This window comes from Pipistrellus kuhlii, unplaced genomic scaffold (assembly GCF_014108245.1).
Source record: "Pipistrellus kuhlii isolate mPipKuh1 unplaced genomic scaffold, mPipKuh1.p scaffold_m20_p_1, whole genome shotgun sequence".
Lineage (NCBI taxonomy): Eukaryota > Metazoa > Chordata > Mammalia > Chiroptera > Vespertilionidae > Pipistrellus > Pipistrellus kuhlii.
In genome coordinates this window covers 21,603,129-21,625,426 of record NW_023425404.1, presented here as the reverse complement: position 1 = coordinate 21,625,426, position 22,298 = coordinate 21,603,129, and the positions used below count along the sequence as shown (strand labels likewise).

The 22,298-nt window shown below is 45.7% G+C and overlaps 1 protein-coding gene and 1 pseudogene across 3 annotated transcripts in view; one reads left to right on the top strand and one right to left on the bottom strand.

Moving 5' to 3' along the window:
• PRKCH (protein kinase C eta) overlaps positions 1–22,298 on the top strand; it is a 245,639-nt gene that overhangs the window by 145,537 nt on the left and 77,804 nt on the right. For all 3 annotated transcript variants that reach the window (XM_045579958.1, XM_036434712.2, XM_036434721.2), the window contains one exon: positions 16,447–16,601. In XM_045579958.1, the coding sequence (XP_045435914.1) occupies positions 16,447–16,601 (155 nt within the window). The remainder of the gene's footprint in view (positions 1–16,446; positions 16,602–22,298) is intronic.
• LOC118717093 lies at positions 4,699–6,652 on the bottom strand (annotated as a pseudogene).

Here is a 22,298-nt window from a genome sequence, read left to right as displayed (position 1 = left end):
TATCTGGATGGCTGGCGAGGGCAGTCTCAGAGCAGCCATCTGCTTGGAAGGGACTTGTCTTGAGAGTGTGCAAATGCAGCACACTCTCCCCCTATCCCACGGGTACAGTGAATTTAGAACCTGGTGGGGATTTCCATCGCGAGGAGTCCCAAGCCAGCAGTGCCTCTGTGTGGTGATGGGTTCCCTGGCTCTACTGGGCTGGGGGCCCAGAGCAGAGGTAATGGGGAGAGCAGCCCAGCCTGCTTCCCTTGCTCACCACTGCTCTCTAGGGAGTCTTCCTTGTCTGTCTGGGGTGACTGGTCTCTTTACCAACAGCCCCTGCACAAGGCTGCAGGACACTGCACACACACACCCCCATGAGCCCTTGTCACAAGGCGGACTGCTCTTCCTGCCTCTGCTGTCAGCGAACGCCTTGCAGACCCTCCCCGCTCCGCTGGAGGGCTTTGGCAGGCCCCGTCTTCCCTTCAGGGCCACCCGGGGAGTTTCTGTTTTCTTTCTGAGCGAGTTGTCCAAATTTGAGTCTGTTTGTAGTGCAAAAGAGCAGGCTGTATTCACAGCTCGCCCCTACCTGTTTTTTTGGGACGGCCTGCAATGATTTACCACTGAGGTGTTACCAAGGGAATCTTGGAACTCTTCCCAGAGCTTCTTAATTCCATTCTGATGACGTGTGGTATATGATATGTTTAACGTTCAGACGATGTCACACGTAATTCCCGACCGAAACAAGAGAAGAGAGCTCTTGTAGCACACCCCTCCCCTCCCAGCACCTGTTTCTTCTCTCTTTCTGTGCAGCGGACACATCTGCTTCCCTGTTCTTCTTCCGTGCCTCTCATGTCCTCCCTCCCGGGAGCACTAAGCCATGGTCTCCTAACGCCACGGAACTAACCAGTGTCCACACATGGACACAGTGTCCACACATGGCCGGACCTCCTGAGCCAGTAGTGAAAGGCGGTTCAGTGGAAGGAGACACAACCAACAGCATAGGGAAGAGACAAGGGGGAGCTGACCTAGAGCCCAGCAAAGGTTCCCTTCCCGAAGCCTGTGGGATTGCCTGTCCGTTAAGCCGATTTGTCCTCTGCACTGGGGCTTCAGGACTGATCTGAAGGAGGGAGTTCCCTTCCTCCTGGCTCAGGACTATCCTTACCACGCTGACCCTCACCGACAGGTCTAATGGCTTATTCTATTTTCCCCCCATCACCATTTAGCCCCTCTCTGCCCTCTTCCACCTCCCTCCTCTTTCCTTTCCCCTCCCGCAGTCACCACCCTGTTGTCCACTAATAGTTTTAATAATCAGCAAATTTTCCTGCAAAAATATATAATTAAAAAAGCTCTCATTTGCATAATGATGTCATTTGCCCACTGCTAACATTTAGGGTGGCAGGGGGGGGGGGGGCTGTCCTGTGCATGGTAGAGTTAGAAGCATCGCTGGCCTCTGTTCACTCCAGGCCAGTAGCACCTCCTTTGCTGTGACAACCAAAAATGTCTCCAGATGTGGCCAAGTGTCTCCGGGCTGAAAATCACTGCCTTGTCTGTCTTACATGTGAGAAGTCAAGTGGACTGCTAGATGGTCACTTTATTTATTAGGGGCCAAAGCAAAGGGTGTCAAATCTTCCGTGTAAAATATAAGCATTCTCTTTTTCTCCCCTGAGTTTATGGACAGGCCCCGGTTTGGGGCCCAGCTATTGGTGACTGCACTGTGGCACTTGCCAGGACTGGGGTGCCGGGCTGGGAGGACAGCGGAAGTGCTCAGGGTCCGTGGAATATGAGGGAGCGTTCTCAGGTGCAAGGGATTCTGAATGGGAAAGCCTGCTGTGATAAAGCAGAATTAGCAGAGCCGGGGCGAGTAGGGAGCAGAGGAGTGTATATTTAAAGTCGGTTGTGTTTAAAAGCCAGCACTGGAAATACCACAGCTTCTTTTGTTTTGGCTTTGAGTGTTTATACTTCCACTTTACTGTCAAGGCGAAGATTCAGTGGTATTTTATGAAAGTCGTCACCTCTACCCTGAATTCACAGGGATGCTTAGCTGTGATAAGCAAGCTTGAGGAAACATGTTTCAACCAGTGTAGACAAATGTGCTGGTAGCAATGCAAAATGTGCTTTGAGAAAAACAAATGGCTATTTTATTTCTTTTGTTTTCCACACATGGAAATGTCATTTCATGTTAGAGAAACAGATACCTTAGATTCTCTTTTCAAAATCTGAGCGGTCTCTAAATATTGAAAGTAAACCCTAACCACTAGAGACACTGGCTATTTCTATATTGAATGGTAATATTGTATCTATCTTGGCTTTTTAAATCAGCTCAGTAAACATTTATTGAGCACACATATGTGCCATGGATTGAAGACATATAGAACCAAACGTGGACCTGTTCTCCAGTTACTTTCAGCCAAGGATCATGCTAAACACAGATATCAACAACACTGTGATGAAGAGAAGAGAGTCATAATGTGGTCCCTGGGGGATGGAAGAGCCCCCAGAGGAAGGGCTGTCTGAGCTGGGTTTTGAGGAGGAATAGGAGCCCTGCAGTTATAGAGTGAGAGTGGGGACAGGCCTCCCAGACAGAGGTAATTCAGTGCCGAGGCAAATAGTTAAATGTATGATGTGCCTAGGAAGCCCCAAAGAACTGATGCAGCAGGGATGGGTTGGAGAGGAAATGAGGGTAGTGAATAAGAAGCAAAGCCATAATGGGTCTGACATCCATTGCTAAGAAGCTTGTCCTCAACCATGGAGGTGAAAGGATCTTGTAGGTCAGAGAGCAACATGAGATTTACATTTGAGGAGGTGCTCCCTGGTGGCTGACTGCAGGAGGGGGATCTGGGGGAAGAGGACTGGGAAGGATCTTGAACCAGTCATTTGTTGGACCTGCTTTCTCCAAGGCAGCGGTCATGGGAGGAAGTGAAATCAAGTTAACAGTAAGGAGTGAAACTGAGAGGAGAGGCCAGAGTTCCAGCCAGTTGATAGAAGAAAGTATGATGAATTCACTTTGAAAGAAATTCAAGAATAAGATGTTTCTCGCTCAGATGGGATATTAGATTTTGTTGTCCTTAGTATCCTCTTGGTAGAAGCTACCATTTAAAATAGTTCAGTAGGTGTTGATAGATGGGGAAGAGAGGAGAGCTGGAGAGGGAATTCTAAGTAAGATGGAGAAAGGCGGAAAGGAGTCAGCATGAAGAACCAGAGGAAGTGATTTCATGGGAGGAGGAATGAAGGGGCCAGATGGAGTCAGTTCACAACAGACTCAAAGTGCCCGTGGATGTGGGCTGAGGTTTCTGCCTTAGTCTGTGCTCTCATCCTTGTGCTTGAAAGAGCCCGTCTGAGCTCCATGCAGCCGACTGAAGCTTCTTGGCGAAGTTAACACAATGCCCTCTCTTCTGGGCAAACCTTTCATCCATTTCTGACCACCTGGCCCCTCCTCCGAATAGACTTGCCTCTTTACTCTGGTCTCCCTCCTGCTGTGGTAAGGTCTGCGTCTTCCTTCCTCAGTGGACAGTGGAGATCCGTGTTTCACCCATAGTGCAGAAAGGCTTTGGGACGAGGTTGTGGGGAGCCATTTGCTTGAACATCCCATTCCCCAGCCAGAGAGAGGGTCCAAGGAGAGCATTCTGAGGCCTCACTGGAAGAACCAAGATCAAAATAGCACGCAGAGCGCACATTCTAACAGACCAGGGAGCACGCACCGTGGCGTGGGGGAAGGAGCAGCCTCTTGGCCCGAGGATCCCCGGGCATCGTCTTGAGGCAGATGTGGGATATTCGTGGCCAATTCACTACTTCTCTAGCTGGGCCCAATGTTTAATCAGACAAAAGCAGGATCTCTCTTCTTGAGGCCGAAAGATCTCAGTCATCCACAGATCGGAGGAAGAGATGGCTGCTTTGAGAGGTTGCAACGTTTAGGAACTCTGTTATGTAAAAATGACCTAAATAAATGGCATTTCTACTTTTTATTCTATAGCCTCATACTAACTAAATCCATAAATATTGTCAACAGACCTGCTGCCATTTGGTGCTTAGACCAAAATCTTTATAAAGAGAATTGCTCCGTGTGAAATAACGATTTAAAGGAATCCTATAGTGCATACTTTTTAAGCAAGTAAACCTTTTTATAAAAAGAAAATAATCCCCTAAGCCATCTTGACTGTGAATCTAAACTGAGAGTTTAGACTTGGGAATGTAATTCAGAATAAACACCATGTTCAGTTAGCAGTAATCTACTCGGAGATGCCTGTTTTTCTAGAATGAATTATCTTTAAATTATATTTATTAACTAGACTATTAATACCATGTCCTCTCATTTCCATTGCTTGGTTATAATTGCAGCTAATTGTAGGACTGCATAGAAATGGCATTGAGAATAGTATGTAACTGTTTTAAAAATCATGGTTTTTGATGTCTAAGTATATCAGGAAATAGGTAATATAAGTAAAAAAGGAAGGATGTATTTATTTTCTCTTTTCTTTAAACATGCTATCAAGTGTTAATTATAAATAGGATGTAAGGGGAAAATGAATTCTAGTTAAAATCATTTTGCTCTGAAATCTCCAGTTCTCTGAATGCTAAAAGCCACAAATATTTTTGTTTCTCCTTGCATTTGGGCTTCTGTCTTTGAGTGTCAAGGTTATAGGCCATTGCATTTATTTTTTCCCCCCTCAATTTTTCATGTATTTCCTTTACAATTACATTTAAACTGTAAAAGAAAAAACCCAAAATTTCATAAAGGGAAGTGGCATTAAGCAGACCCACTTCTTTTCTTTTTTTCTAAACACTCCGATGCCAATTTATGTTTTTAATGGGTTCTGTGTAATCCTATGATTGCTTTACCTTTTGTTTGTATAATTATCTAACCTTTAAAAATTACCTAAGTTGTAAAAAAATGTTCCCTCCCTCCCATCCAGGGTTAATTAAAAATCCTGAAGAGGCCAATTCAACAGGGCCTCTAGCGTGGAAGAAACAAAAAGCAAAAAGATTAAAACAAAGCAAATTAATTAAGGTGTGTGGCCAGTGTCTTCAGGAGTGGGCCCCTGGCTGCCACCTGAGATCAGGAAAGGCAGAGCCCCCAGCATGCAGTGCAGTAGCAGGGAGATCTCACAGCCTCGAATGCTTGCTCCAGCATGTCCGTGTCCAGCCGAGGTGTCGTGGCCCTCCTCCGCTGCTTGGCTGTGTGTGACTGGTTTCCCAAGTCCCCTCTGTCATCATTGTCCGCACACTCCATTTCCGATGACAGGTTTTCAATCTCAGCCTCCAGTTGAGCCTGCTGGTATTCAAACAGCCTCTTTTGGGCCCAGACTCCATGTAATATGCACATGGGTATGTGTATTACAGGCTGTATCGACACTTGGCTAAGAACTTGGCAGGGTTCGATAGGTACTGCCCGTCAATTCACGTCTCCAGATCATTCATGACCTTTCCTGGATCTTCTCATGAATCTGCTGGTATGTCTGTGCTTCCAGCTGCAAGCTCTTAGTGTGGTTTTCCCACCTTTCAAAGTAGAACAAGTATTTCTTAAGGGCCTCCCTGGCTGGGCCTGCTGGCCCTAGCTGACGACTTTGGGGTTCTCCTCATACCTACTGTAGTCGTAGTCTTTGCTGCCGTGGGCCTTCCAGTCTCCTAGTCACACCCAGCAGAAGCTGTAAGGACACGTGGAGCATTGCATGTGATCACAGCCTCTGTTCTTCTCAATGTGGATGTTGCACTTGGGACCGTCTTTAGGGTGAGCACTAATGTAGTTGGCTGTTTCAGAGTCATCGGCACACTTCAGGAGCCATTTCCAGATTGTGGCACAGTCTGTGGGGGTGTGATACATTGGACGACACTTGAAACAGAAGACTTCGCTGTGCTGATCACACTGGACTTGGCGAGCTCTGGGCTCTGGTACCTGGATGAGCCTGGGGCAGGCTGCACCAGGGCACAGCTGGAACTGGCAATGACTGTCCATATAGTCCCTGAAGAGGTAGCACCTGTATTTGTCTCTTAGCTCTTCATTGAGCAATATTGGAAACACAGAGTCCTCTGGTGTTCACAGTGGGCAATCCTGAGCCATGCAAGAGACTCCCACACCCACGCCATCTTGGACAAGTACTGAGCTGTGCTGCTCCCAGCAGCTGCGGCAAAACTGGTGCTAGCAGACCAGCGAGAGTTTTCTCTCCGCACAAACTGCATACACACTGCACAGTGGTGAGGGGATGGGCTGTGGGGACATGTTTCGATGGATTGGGCTAAACTTGAGCCTCAACGAGCAACTGAGCCAAATTAGACTTGTATCCATTATCACTGCTACTTGCAAGTAGAAATAACCAATATAAACTTAGTAACTGAATGAGACGCCTGTAGGTCAGCCAAGCTGGTCATGTGCTCATTGAGAGCACCCTTGGATTTTTTGTAGGTCAAGCAGATGAACTAGTACTCCCTCACGATCAAAGGCATCGGCCCCTGCTGCTCCACATTGCTGGCTACTCCCACAGATGCCCTCTATGTCCCCAGGGTCCTCATTCTCTTTCTCTTCTTCACAATTTGGGTTATAGTCCTCTTCATTACTGTCAGACCCCTGGCTATTCATGTCCTCAGACATCTTAGCATCCAGCCAAGTTGCAAACGAGGAAAGCAGGGTTTTTCTCCCTCCCCTTAAACCTTACCACCACCTCAGCTGCATTAGTGTGTTTATCTTCTGTAATCCTTGAAGATCTTTCAGGAAGATGTTACCTAAATATTCCATCGTATAATTTACATCGGGAGCTGCCGCCCCACAGCCGCCAAGCCTGGGTGGGCCAGACCGGGATGTGCCAGGCCAGAGGGATCTCCCTGCTTCGCTTCTTGAATTCTTCCACAAACTATTTCAACTATGGGCAAGGCACTTCAGCTATTTACAGTTTAGTCACAGAAAACATGTGGAGAATAGGAATCCCGGTGGTTTGTTCCAGGCTTTCCTACCATTCTGATTTCAATTGTATCAGGAAACAAAAATCACCTCCTGCCATGTTAGTTCCGAAAGGGTTCGTTAACCCTCACCAGGGTCCAGGCACTAAGCTTGGTGATATCTGGGTTCTGCCTGAGAAGGTTTCAGGTCCTCCATGGAAGACAAGGTCAAGTGCACAAGCCAGTGTGGATGGCACAGGGATACTGGGCGAGGTGTGTGTGGACCAGAGACATCAGAGGGGCTCTGCCAGGAAGGGTGAACTTCGCCGTGTGTTTGATTATACTATGTATGTTTGCTGCTCATTTATGCGTTAAGAACATCCTGGCCCAGAGGCTTCACAGTGTACGGAACTGCAAGTTAGATCACCTCGTTGCTTCCCCAGTCTGGTATATATGCTAAGAAGCCTTGTTGAGTTTCATTAAAAGACCTGGCCACTGCCTGGCTGGCGTGACTCATTGATTGAATGTCAGTCCATGAACCAGGAAGTCATGGTTCGAATCCTGGTCAGAGCACATGCCCCAGTTGCAGGGCCTCCTCCCCACCCCCACCCCAGGGGACATACTGGAGGCAGCCAATCAATGGTATTCTCTCATCATTGATTCTCTCTCTCTCCTTCCACTCAGATTATACACACACCCACACACACACACACACACACACACACACATATATATATATATATATATATATTTTTTTTTTTTTTAAGATATGGCCACAGTGCTCCCAGTTTACCAGAACAATGCTTGGTCTCTGAAAAGAGAGCCATGTGTTTCTCCAGTTTTGAAATGAAAGTCCCTGAGGGCTCCTTCTATTGGAGACATATTGCTTTTCCCAAAGATGAGGCCTCTGAGCTAAGGCAGGATGGATCATGCCCAGGGGCTGACAGAGGGGTTGCTGGTGATTGAATTAACTTCTGCTATCTTCTGGACTGTGAAAATTAAGTAAAAAAATGAAAGGTAGGCATTAGATTCTAGCTCATTGTTTCTGCCTTGAAGTCTTTGCAATCATTCTCAAGGTGGTTAAATTAGAGTTGTTTCTGGTTCAGGAATGGTGCAATGCGATTTCCTCACAAGGCTGCTTTTCCACCGTGACCTCTTTGACGTCAGTAACTGTTTCCTGTTGATTTGAACTCCCCATTCACCCTGTCCCTGACTGCGTTGGAGAGGAATCACAATGCAGGGGCACTTATGAGAAATGCAGCCCAGTGCCATTGCCGAGGTGTCCTTCTTGTCCACAGCGGTCAATGACGCTTTGCAGCTTTTGACACAGGGTTGGTTCATTTAGGGATAATTCCAAAACAATTCTTAGAACTGGGGTAGATGAGTCTAGATGTGGCTCCCAGGTTGACGTTGCTTTCAAGCCATAATTAGTCATTAACTTTTACTGTTGTTTCTAGTCCTTGAATTATTTCCAAATGATAATGTGCATCTTCACTGTAATACATCTTTAAATGAGAGTTATATTTGTAGATTGTAGGGATTGTGGTTTCTGTCTGTAAACAGACAAGTCTCCCTCATTCTGTTGATAAAAGTGAATCAACTTTATGGAAGAGGAGAATCACTACTACAAAAAGCCTCACTATAAAGTGCTTGTGGGGTAGCACAAGCTTTGCAATAACGGTAATGAATATGAGTATGAACTCCTGAAATAGAGAATATGAATTACAATCTGATCTCAGAAAATTAGAAGGCTTTCTGGAACTGAAACTTGGTTAACGTATTTTCATGATCAAATCTAGTTTTGTAACCCCTTGCTTAGCTCTCACTTCCCAGAAGACAAGTCCTACTCACCATGTCAAGGCCATGACCAAGTGTGATGAGGAAATGCCCCTTCGCCCCAGCCACTGGCCTAGGAGTCCTCCTGGTTTTTGGAGCCCTGTAGAGTCCTGTCTCACACTGAGTTGGCGGGGGTGCCACAGCTGCTGTTTCTGCCGTCATTTTATTCTTCTTGCCCGTCTGGGAGCTCCCTGAGTGAGGCACCATCCCTGCCCCCATGGCGGCCAGCAACTCACTGCTGCGTGGGCCGCGGCCCTCCCAAGGGCCCAGAGCCCCAGGGGCAGGTGGCTGTGGCAGCTAAAGGGATAGTGGAGGTGGAAAGGATGAAGAAGAAGGTGGTAATAGTAATTGCTAGCATTTATGGACCACTCTCTGTACGCCAGGCACTGTTGGAGACTCAGCTTAAGTCATTTCATCCTGGTACATCTGTCTGTCATGTTGTTATCCCCATTTCGCAGATGGGAGTTTTGAGAGGGGAAATAACTACAACTCAGCGGGGGCTGCTTTCACAGCTCAGGCATCCTGGCTCCAGAGCGCAGCCTGGGAGCTGAGCTGCCTCTGCTAACACCAGGGCTCGGGCGCTGGGCACAAGGTCTTCGAGAAGTAGTTTTAGTCCCTGTGTGCGATGTAGTGATGACAATGGCTTCTGTTTGCTAAGATTCTCTTCTGGGCCCCATGCTCTGCGAGGTGCTTTGCTTCTGGTTTAATCCTCTCACCATGTCCATGATATATTATTACCTCAAATTTATAAATAAGGAAACCACCTACCCCTTAATAACTGGTGTGTATTAAAAATTCTCCTGGTAGCAAGTAACAGAAAGCAACTTAGCTGGAGTCTTGCAGTGAAGGGAGAGGTGCTAATGACCACTGGAGGATAAAGGGGAGGTCTCCTGGAACACAAGGGCAGAAATGGGCCAGGTTTCTCCAAGGATCTGAGGTGTGAAGACATAGGGAACCCAGGTTTTTGTTCTCGGCTCACTCCTGCTCCCCAGTTGCTTGTCTCTGCCTTTGTGTTTCTCCTTCATTTTTCTCACTGTCTGTTCGTTCATTCATCAGGATTTCACCACTGATAGCGCAGGCATCTCACATGCTCACACCACAAGGGCCGCCTCAGCTCCAACTCATGTTTCCTCATTTCCTGCCTAAATTAAAACATCTCCATTCCAACTTTCTGGGAAAGGGACTGTGGGATAGCCGAGCTTGGTTCAGTTAATCATTTGCAGGGATCAATGAGCTGAACAGTCACCTCCAAAGGTGTCTATCACAGTGATGCACAGCGAGCTTCTCTCTGGCTCCTGGTCACCCTCCTGAGGCAATGTCACCCTGTCCCAGGTACCATCTTAGCACATCAACATCACTTTCATGACCCAGCTGTTTAGTCTCGAACTTTTCTGCATGCCAATGCCCATCAGTTTTACCTCCTACACAGCCACCCCCTTGGGGAGCTTTAGGAGTGCACGCCGCTTATCCTGAGAGCCACTGTCAGTTCAGGGGATATTTTTATCCCCTCTGGCCTGGCACATGAACAGCCCTGCCCTGATAACAGCCGGGGCAGACGGCCCAGGCTGCAGAAGGTTAATGGAGCCAGGCAGGTGATGACAGGAGCTCCATTATTAGCTGGGCACCGGCTCCTTGGCTTCCTGTAACTCACACCAGCAGGGCGAGGGACCAAGGGGTTTCTGAGTTGCTTTTATTCCCCCAGGTGCTCTTCACCTGTCTTAATGACTTGCTTTTTGTGGTTGGCTGAATCCGGGACAAAAGAGAGGGCGGGACACAGGACTGGGCCACTTGGCTTTAGAACTAAGGTGAAGCCAGTCTCTGGGACATTAAGTTCCTACCAGGCAGGGGAGGGCCAAAGTGGCTTTAGAGCGGCCAGAGGCCTCAGGGAAACTGAGCAGAGGTCCAGGCCCAGATTCTGCGAAAGGGACTTTGGAAGCACTGGGATGGCTGTCTACACAGGCTTAGCTATCTGCACAGATTCCATGCAGAATCTGTCGCTGCCCAGGATGGGACTGGGGAGTTCTTCCCTGCCCCAGAAGTGAGTCATGACAGCCTTAACCCACCATGCCCTGCCTCCCTCCCTGGAGGGATCCCTGAAGGCTTCCTGCAGCTGCTTCACAGTCGGGTTTGTGGAGCGTGGCCCAGTGTGGGTCAGGTACTCAGGAGCCCAGCTGCTGAACAGCACGGGAGGGAGAGGAGCTGGAGGCAGGGGTTACCCTCCCCTCGGGACATTACACACAGGCCTCTGCCTCATAAGGGGCTGCTGTCTCCTGGGAGGGGTTTCCTTCAGGCCCGTGGAGCTCATGTAGAAGAGGAACACACAGCTGGAGTGACTTTGTTAATTTTTTTAAATTGTTTTTATTTCAGAGAGGAGGAAAAGTTAGAAATATCATTGATTTGCTGCTTCCAGCTGCCTCCTGCACTCTCCCTACTGGGGATCGAGCCCAAAACCTGGGCATGTGCCATTGACTAAAATTGAATATGGGACCCTGTAGTCCACAGGCCAACGCTCTATCCACTGAGCCAAACCAGCTAAGACTGGAGTGACTTGTTTTTGCATTTGATGGTGTTTGATTTTGTGTGTCAGGGAAGTGGGTTCTAACACCTACTGGAGTCCTTACCAAGCCAAACCCCGTAGCCGTCACCTGTTTTAGCTCAGACACCGGGCCAGTAGTTATGGTAGAGACCAATAGCTGAGTGATCGTGTGTTCATAGGACTGAGTCCTGCAGTGGAGACTTGGGGATGGGGTGACTGGAAGCAGCCTCACCAGCCTTTTGCTTTTTCTACCAACACTTGATTACAAAAGGAGTCGTATGTGTTACAGGGATGCTCCAGGCCCGCAGCCTGAGCCCTGGGGGACCGCTCCCTTTGCAGTCACGACATCCTGACCCACACCTGACACTACTTTACCTGTTCATTCACCATGATCCATACTCCCGCCATCTGCGCTCCAGCCTAACTTGTGCTTCCTCATCCTTCAAGCTAGAGAACTGACTCCTCTTAGCAGCCTTCCCTAAGTCCCGCCCTCGGCTGCTCAGCTGTCCCTGCTCTGTGTCCAGGTGACACCCTCTGTGCCCCATGTACTTTGCACCCTGTGGTGTGTTCTCTGTCTACATGTCTGTGAGCTTCCTGGGAGAGGTGTGAAAGTAAAAAGAAAAAAGAAAGAATAAATGTCATTGCCCACCCAATGTGGCTCCGTGGTTGAGTGTGATCCCAGATCCCATAACTGAAATCTGACTTCTGTCACTATCTAGACATCCTTTCTGTGCATATCTGAGTCTTTGGCTATAACTGAATCATTCACATTTATTATCTTTTGTTGTTGTTGTTGTTGTTGACGACTGAAAGCATCTTCATCGCCACAGTCACCACACAACAGCACTGCTATTTGTTGCACCCTTTCTAGAAGCCTCACCTGAGGAATGCTTAAAGACATTGTATTTCTTTTAAATGTATTTTTATTGATTTCAGAGAGAGGAATGGAGAGGGAAAGTTAGAAACATCAGTGATGAGGGAGAATCATCGGTCGGCTGCCTCCTGCAAACCCCTGACTGGGGATGAAGTTAGAAACCTGGGCATGTGCCCTGACCCAGAATTGAACCGTGACCTTCTGCATGGGCTCATACTCAACCACTGAGCCACACTGGGTGGGCAATGACATTTTATTCCTGATAACAGCCCCTCTCTCACTTCACTCATCACCATCACCATCACCATCACCACCACCCAGTGGTGAGTGGGCCTTCTTTGCAAAAGGCTGGAGATTTTTGGTATTTACCTCCTATGCAAAAGGGATGTCAGAGAAATTGCTGCCAGGTTTTAATTGCCTCTGTAGCAGACGTTTGAAGTAAGACAAAGGGTTTAAATAAACGGGTTTCCACACAGCAAAAACATGTGGCTAGGTGATAAACATGTTTTTATTTCTCTACCTTGTGATGTTATTTTAGGTCTGTGATAGGATGGACCATTACTTTTTGTTAAATATTCTGTCTCAGCTGGCTTGTTTCCACTTCCTGCTTACTTAGAGTTCCATGTAGCCCCTGGGCTGTGAGTTGTATCAACTGTTCTAGGTGGCACCAGACAGACAGGAGCTGAGAAATGAGACTAAAGGAAAAGAAACCCGGATTAGCATCTGACCTCCTTGCTGTGCATCATGACCTCCTTGCTGTGCATCACGTCCTCCCTTGCCCTTCTTTATCCACCCCAACCTTTTTATCTGAGAATCTGCTTCCAGGGCCGGGGGTGGAGCCTGAGAAAGATGAGATGAGTAGGATTGGAAGACAGTATTCCTTCCCCCAGATCTGGAGTTTAGCCCAGGGTCTGGCTTTTCAAACTTGAGATAGGAGAATGATTGGGAGGTTGGGAGGTTGTGGGGGGGGGGGGGGGCAAGAGGGACTAGAAATGGATGACATTTTCCTTGGAATGACTTTATCGTTTCTGTGCCTGCTGCCTTAGCAACGTTAGGACAATACGGACTTCCAAAATAGCCACTTACCTTCTGACCCCAATCCAGTAATCAGGTATTTCTGGTTATTGGAATTCACATGACTGCCAGTTACAGCCACGAAAAAAGTGAACAGTATAGTTAGCAAAAGTGTCACAGGGGCCCAGTTGGTGTGCTCAGTGGCTGAGCATTGACCTATGAATCAGGAGGTTAGGATTCAAGGTCAGGGCATATGCCTGGGTTGCAGGCTCAATCCCCAGTGGGGGGTGTGCAGGAGGCAGCTGATCAGTGATCCTCTCTCATCATTGATATTTCTATCTCTCCCTCTCCCTTCCTCTCTGAAATCAATAATATATATATATATATATATATATATATATATATATATATATATATATTTTTAATGCCATAAGGGTGGTTCAGGGCCACTCATCTTTGCCCCGCCTCGCCTCCAAATGAACACAACATCAGCCTAACAACTTCCTGTGTGGATGCAGCTCTTAGATGTGTCTCAATCGCACACTTACCCTCCACCCCATCCCTAACCCGCTCCTCCACCTGAGTCCTTCCCAGGCAGCAAACATGGAATACTACTGCACTCCCAAGCTCATTCCACCCAATTCTGCCTCTCTCTCCTTGTCAGTCACACCCAAATGAAGGAAGGCCTTTAGCTTAGACAGCTTGCTATATGTAGTTGTCTGTTGGCTTATATTGACCAACCTTAACAGTTGTTGTGTTTTTGCTGTTTGGTTTTTATTTTTGTGGGTTTGGATCCTGTCACTCCCTCTCACTCTTAAATTCTTGCTGGTCCTGATTAGAGAGAGATTTTTTTTTTTAAATGCAGAGGACTGTTCCCACCTGCTTCTAATCAAGGTCTTAAAATCAGGACTAGGAGGTGGGAAGTGGTGATGTCTTCTCATCAGGATGAGCCTGATTATACTAGTGATGAACAGGTGAGCGAGAACACACTATCTTTGCTTACAGCTCAGCTGTCACACTCTGAGCAAAGCTGACAGCACTGAAAACCACAAATGAAGATGGGTTCTTCGTATACATATCCTCTGTGAGTTGGTCAAATATCAGTTTCTTTTACAAAATGGCATCCCATCATCCCTCCTACCTCAGAGAAGGCTGATCACCAGTCATGGTGGTGCTCGTCCTGCAGGTCTTACATGCCACTTGCTCAGAGACCTCCCCTGGTCTCAAGAAGATGACCGGATCTCATGGCTTCCTCAGCAGGATTTACCAGAATTTGTAAATTTGCTTGTTTGTGTGACTTTTGGGTTTGCTGTTGCTTTAAGTAATGTGTGTCTCCTACACCACGCTCTGTATGGGCAGAGGCTGTGCCTGTGTTTTGCCTGTTTACTCTGTTGGGTTCCCAGCACCTAATATAACACTGGCTACCCTGGGACTCAGAAATGTTAGTGGGAGGGGGAGAGGAAATTCATGGATATAGAGGTGCCAGAAACCAAGTGTTTAGTCTCAGAGACATCACTTTGTAATAGAGATTTAAACATTTCTTCCCTCGGGCTGTCTTCATTTCCTAGCCCTTGACCACACCACTCGCACAGCGCTTAGTATGCAGTATTTATTGGTCATTTTTTAAGGAGCCCATTTTACCTGCTGGGCTGAGAGCTCCTGCCGGTGGAGACGGCATCTCCTTATCTATTGGGTCGGCAGCTAAGTAATTGCGGGTTCACACACATATGGCTTCAGTTGAATTTTTAGGTTTGCAGACGTAGTACAAATGTAAAACACATTTTGTTATTTGGTAGTTGGCTATTCAGCTGTTAATCAGTGAAAAAAGTTTTTTGATCTGTTTTGTAGTTTTCGTTTGGCGTTCGTTGAAAAATGGAAAATCAAAAGGAACATTTTTGTCATATTTTGCTTTTTTATTTCCACAAGGGAAAAACGCATTGCAAGCTCATAAAAAGTTATGTGCTGTTTATGGTGACGAAGCCTTAAAAGAACGGCAGTGTCAAAATTGGTTTGCCAAATTTCGTTCTGGTGATTTTTCACTCAAAGATGAAAAATGCTCTGGTCGTCCAGTTGAAGTTGATGACGCCCTAATCAAAGCAATAATCAATTCGGACTGTCACAGTACAACACGTGAGATTGCAGAGAAGCTTCATGTATCACATACATGCATTGAAAATCACTTAAAATAACTTGGCTATGTTCAAAAACTCGATACATGGGTTCCTCACGAACTGAAAGAATCACAGTTAACGCAACGCATTAGCAGCTGCGATTTGCTAAAGAAACATAATGAAAATGATCCATTTTTAAAACGACTGATAACTGGCGATGAAAAATGGGTTGTTTACAACAATATCAAGCGGAAAAGATCGTGGAGCAGACCAGGTGAACCAACTCAAACAACATCAAAAGCTGATATTCATCAAAAGAAGGTTTTGTTATCAGTTTGGTGGGATTACAAAGGAATTGTCTACTTTGAACTCTTACCACCCAACCGAACGATCAATTCTGATGTCTACATTGAACAACTAACGAAATTAAACAATGCAGTTGAAGAAAAGCGGCCCGAATTGACAAATCGAAAAGGTGTTGTATTCCATCATGACAATGCAAGGCCACACACATCTTTGGTCACTCGGCAAAAATTAATGGAGCTTGGTTGGGATGTTTTGCCACATCCACCATATAGTCCTGACCTTGCACCATCTGATTACTTTTTGTTTCGATCTTTACAAAACTCCTTGAATGGTAAAAATTTCAATAATGATGATGATGTCAAATCGTACCTGATTCAGTTTTTTGCTAATAAAAACCAGAAGTTTTTTGAACGTGGGATTATGATGCTGCCTGAAAGATGGCAAAAGGTCATTGATCAAAATGGGCAATACATTACAGAATAAAGTTATTTAGTTCCATGAAAAAATTGTCTTTGATTTTCTTTAAAAAATCCGCAAGTACTTAGTTGCCGACCCAATACATTCCCACTCCTGACTCAGGGATCTTCTGATGGACTGTAGGGGATTTCCAACGTTGGGGGTCACTCTGAGGCTGTCATTAGATGACTACATGGCTGATTTCTTTTTTTATTGATTATGGTATCACATAATTGTCCTCATCCCCACATTCCCATCCCAAACCCCTCTTCACATATGCCCCCACCCCCCTGTTGTCCATGGTGACACCTCACCATACTTGGCTGATTTGTCCAAGCGTTTTTCTTTTTCTGTGGTTGTTCTCTGCCCAGGTGTGATGGCTAATGTCCCTTCCGTCCTGTGATTAGCCCTGAATGTTCCAGGTAATTGATGCTGACGAGGTCCTCTCTTGTGCTTGTCTCCAGGACCGGCTGTTCTTTGTGATGGAGTTTGTGAACGGGGGCGACTTGATGTTCCACATCCAGAAGTCGCGTCGTTTTGATGAAGCACGAGCTCGTTTCTATGCTGCAGAGATCATTTCGGCGCTCATGTTCCTGCACGAGAAAGGCATCATCTACAGGTGAGTCCTGACTGCTTGTAACTCCTCCCATAATTCATAGTCTGTCCCCTCTCCTGGCTTACCCCAGCCTCCATTTCTCATGATATTGAAGTCTTTGGGGAATTAAATTCACAAAGGTTTGAGTGTCCGTTAGGATAAACAAATAATGTAGTGATCAGCATTGCCTGTAGAGTAAAACTTGTCCCCAGGTGGTGTGTAAAATAGGCTGAGAAGAGACTATTCATGAGTTCGCTCAGCTGGGGTTTGCTAACGGCCTGCTATAGCCAAGTTTTGCAAGGTGCTGAACATTGTTGCTCTCTCTTTTTCTTCTTTAGTGTTGGAAATGCTTGGTTCCATTTAAAAATTCCTGCCTAAACAGACAGGTGTGATCACTGTTGCCCTAAGTTGATGAGAATCCCACTCAGATAAGGTGGCGGCTCACCAGCTGAGACTTTGAGAGGTGAACTATTGATGCGCAATGTCTCATCTGACGATATTTCTCATTTGGAGCCTCCTCCCAAATATTATTTGACTCCATTTCACAGCACGCAATTCTTTGATCATAATACAGCATCATTGAAAGGGCTTGAAATCTGGTTGCTGTTGTTAGAGCCTAAGGAATATCAGATGAAACTTTAATAAGACAAAAGAAGATTAGGTAAAGTGGGAACGTAATCACGGATTTCAGACAATCATTAGTCTTAAATGTTCCTCTTTTCTCTGTTGCCACCATCCCTCTTCCTTTAAATCACAGTATAACTTAATTGCTACATATACTCTTTATTTTCTCTTGAGATGCCATCTCTTGAGAAAAATTCTCTCTGACAGGAGGAGAATGAATGTCGACAAAGAATTTCCTGATTGAAACTTGCTATGTGGTAGCTTTGCTCTGTGCTTTTCCTTTTGCGACCTCATGACAGAATTGGCATTATTATCAAAGTTCAGAGAACTCTGGCGACAGGGCATTTTCTCAAATACCCCACGAGTCAGCAGAGGAGGAGAGGAGGGAGACTAGTAAAGACTGGAGCAGGATGCTGATTATGCCAGAAAGACATGGGAAAGTGACGGAGGGAAAGAGGCACACTACTGAAATGTACCAAAGCTACAGGTAGCCACGCCCCAGCAGTGAAGTAGAGAAGGGGTTGCAGAGCAGGGGCCAGGCCTCATGTCCCCCCACAGGGACTGCCTTCGAATGTCCTCACGAATCTCTACTCATTCTTGAGCTGGGGAGCTGCCCCAGGTGACCGTGGACAGCGGTGCTGTGAGCTTTCTTACCCAGGCACAGTGTCCTCCCAGGGGCTCTACCGTGGAATTTCCTGTCGCAGTGTCCTGCCCAGCCCCCGATTGGCAGTGGTTACTGATAAAATCTCTGATGGCAGAGGGAGTTCAGAGCCCTTCCTGTTGCTGCTGTCAGACTCTGGGCCCTGAACTCATTTTTGTTCTCCTGTCCATGGCTTATCCACCCATCTCTGCTTTGTTTACCCCAGAGAGAGTCTTACACACATTGAATTTTAAAGAACAGTGACTTCCTTACTAGACAGGGACTTCTGTTATAAATCATCATAATAACAATGGCAACAGCAGCCAAACTGAGCTCTTGTTACAGGCTCAGCACTTTGTCTGCATATCTCCCTGGATCTTTCTAACAGCGTTATTATATAACAGTAACATTGTTTGTGTTCTTTAGATGATAACTGTGTCTTAGAAAGCCTTCATAACCAGAATTCAAGCTATGTTTTTAAACACTGGGCTGCACTGTCTCCTGGGGCGAGACTTACGTTATAGGAGTACCACTAAAGCATTGCTTCTTATAACCCTCCTGATGATCAGGAACTTTACTCATGAAAACGAGGCATAGCGGGTATCTTAGCGCACTCAGGCCGCCATAAGAAAATACCATGGACTGGGTGGTTTATAAACAGCAGAAATTTACTTCTCACAGTTCTGGAGGCTGAAAGTCTAAGATCAAGGTGCCAGCCTTGATCCGGCATCTGGTGGTGGTGATTGGGTACTAATTCTACTTATGAGGGCTCCACCATCATGGCCTAAGCACCTCTGAGAGGCCCACCTCCTAATACCATCTATTTGGGGGGTGTATTTCAACACATGAATTTGTTGACATTGGGGTGTTGGAGGGGAAACATTTAGACCTCAGCAGCGGGGAAAAGCAGTAAGGCCTAAATTCCTTTTCTTGAATACTCAGAGGCTTCTCTTAAGCACCATGTTACAAGGCCGAGAGGCAGCAAGCTTGGGTTCCTCTGTAGGATGTGCCCGCCTCTATGTCTGCTTGTTTCATCTGTCCCAAAATGTGGAGGGCGGACATTAACTTGATGTGGTTTCTGGTGAAGCGCTATCAGCTGCATCTTGAGAAGTTTTGTTTCAGTTCTTGGTATCTGCGGTTCAATTCTGAGAATGTATTTTAGTTTGCACTTTGTCTTCAGTCCCACACGCAGGTTCTAACTGTGATGGTTGACTTTGGAGGGAGCACATTGCATGAGGAGAGATGCAAATGCTGTTTTCATCCTGTGGATTTATTTCACAGGATAGTTTTTCTATTCAGGGTACTGGCCGGAGAGCAAGTCTTAAGGATAAGCCTTTGAAAGCCTTTGGACTTCCCACACAGTAAAGAACAGATTGGAATCATCGAGGGCGTGCATTTGATCCAAAAGCACAGGGAGAAACTTGGGAGCACCAGACAGCTTCATATCGTACATGTCCCAAGATGGCCTTTATTGGAGTTTAATGATCTTTCTGTATTGGATGATATCTCTGACCTGTCCAAATGGAGTTATTGTTATTTGTTTGTTTGTTCGCCAGATCTTTCTTTTCTTTTTTTTTCTTTTTTTGTAGAGGTGTTTATTTTCCAGCAAATTATAAAGATGGCACCATCTGCAAGCGATTGTCCCATAGGACTGTAGAAGATAGTGCCTTGGGTTCCCTCTGACATGACTTTCTTCTCTCTCTTAACTGGCTGTGCCTAAGGGAGAGGAGACAGGCCAATTACATTTCTGTGCTTTTTCTGCTTGTGTTCTGACCCAGATTCTCAAATGTTCATTTGCATTCCATGAAGAAACAGAAACCCAGTTCCCAGGAGATACAGCAAGAGAAGGGTCTGCCCCATTGCCTTAGGCTGAAAAGTCTGGAGCCAGCCATGGGCCAGAAGAGAAGGCTGGGGAGTAAGCACTCAGTGAGTCACTTTGCTAAGGGAAAAAGGACTGTTCATCCTCTGCCCTGGGCTTGTTGGCTGTCTGGGAGCCCAGATAGTGCTCTTGAATAATTTATATGGGCATTGACTTTTTTTCCAGAATCAAACCCTACAGAAAAGTTAGGGAAACAAAGGAGCATGGATCCCATTAAGCTGCATGATGGGCACTGTTTTCTTTCATGTTTCATGAACTGTATTCAAGGAAAATTTAGCCATCATTGATATTTCAACCAAAACTCCTGGCGCCAGCCAGCGCACATTGGGTTTGCCATTGTTGACAAAGCAAACTGTATCTCAGGCATGCTGAGTGGGGAAGATGTTACAGAAGAGCACAGTTTGTTTTTATTCTTCCTCACCATGTTACGATTGAACATACAGCACATTTCAACACAGTTTTCAACTCATGGGTCTGACCACTTTGTGCCGTATGCAGTTCTTGGCATGCTGGATTCTTGAGAACATGATAACCAATTTAAAGCCTGTCAATGTAGGAAACATCCAAACCTGTAAAGAATTTTTGAGTTTATTTGAGCCAAACTGACAATTATTGGGAAGCAGAATCTCACAGATTAATAAAATGCTCTGGAGAATGGCAGTTTTACAGCTTATTTTATATATTCAGATAAAAAAAGATGTAAGAGAAGGGGTTACATAAAATCCATTGGTGATAGATTAGGGAGATGGGAGAAAGCAAAGTGGGGAAACCTCTGGGATTTAGATAAAAAGTAAAATGAGACATCGGTGGGGATACTAAAGTTAACAGTTAACATTTACAGCATGTGAGATAGTATTCCAGAAACAAGATACCAATGAGGGGTTCTTTGGTCTGGTGTTCTGGTGTGGTGAGTGTTCTCTGAGAGGTCTGGAAAAGGAGGCTGACTTTCCAAAGATATGTTATCCTAGATGCAAAAAGATAACAGACTTAAGATAAAGATTGCACTTTGTCAAGGAAGCTATAGGCCTAGGGTGTTACAACCAGCTATGAGCGACATCTGCTTTTAGGAATGTTTATGTTCAGAGCATTCTCTGTGGTTACTTTCGGTCTCGGGGGTGTACACCCTGCCATGTGGCCTCCCCTAGTTTGTTAGGTTTAGCCTGTGACCCCTTTTTCATCCACAAGCTCCAAGTGCTTACTGTGGGAATTTGCTCTTAATTTTCCCCATGTGGAACTGGCCCACAGCCTCTGACTGCTAGACCTGACGTATTGTCTTGTACCCATATGCCTATGCAGCACAATACTTTTAAAGAAAATCACCTTTGAAATCTCTTCCAATTGAGAGAACAATCTCCACCTTATTTGACTTTTTTTTAAAAAATTCAGAATTTAGTAAGATTTGCAGTATCCCTTCAAGATAAGATATGTTAAGCTAGGCTTTACTAGGAAACATAACTGTTGGATCTGCATGAATAGACCAATCTCTAATATAATCTGACTCTTATTTCTCAAGATTATCATAAAGGACCATCAGTTGCTTTGCTAGTTCCAGATACCCGTGTGTTCTGAAGTTAGCTGGGCATAGCTGTACTCGGAGAGCCCACTGTGAGGCTGTCCCTGTGAGCATTGCTTCCATGTCTAGAATTCACAAGTCATCTGTTTCCAAATCAATTCGTATGCTCAGTGATGAATAGCCCATGCTGTGTCATTGTTTTCTGGTATCTTCCTCTCCCCCTCTTAAAAACTGTGGCAACAGCTTTCTGATTTCCCATCTCCTGACATCTTTCTTATTCCTCTTTCTTATCAGCAGACTTTCAGAATCCCCAAGTGTCTTTTATGTGAACCTGGAATTTTTGACTCTTACTGTTACCTCACCTATTTTGGAATTCAATTCCATTTATTCTGCTCATTCTACTGAGAAAAGTCTTCTTTTTAGATGAAGATGAAAGTCAAATGTAGAAGCTCAGTTTTCCAGTTGCCATCTGAGAACATTAGTCCTGCATCGAGAACTGGGTCTGTTCTTTCTTGATCTGAAAAGATTTGTTATTTATTATTTGTTATTTTCTATTACATGCTAGCTGTGCGGTTCTCAGTTCCTTATACTTTTTGATTTTTAGAGAGAGGAAGAGAAGGGGGCAACATCAATTGGCTGCCTCTGGGATCAAACCTGGCACCTTTTGGTATTACAGACACCATTCCAACTGAGACACTGGCCAGGTTCTGTCTCCCTTCTTAGCTTTTCATGCTTGCTGTGCCACATAGTGGCTTCGTTCAGTGCCTGTTCTTTTACTGTCACCAGAAAATGACTTCAATTCTTCATTCCTACGATCCTTTTCAAAGATGTGAGGGACAGCTCAGAGGCTTTCTAGCTTATTAGCATAGCTACCCTTCTCCCTAAATGAACTTCATTGGCCACTTTTCTCCTCCCTTAAACAACCTTTGGAGATATTTTACAAATATTTATTGAGTACCGACTCTCAGCCAAGGACATGGACATGATGATGAACAAAAACAAATATGCTCCCTTGTGGAGAGTATGGTCTAGTGAGGGAGAAAGACAACATCCAATAATCATACT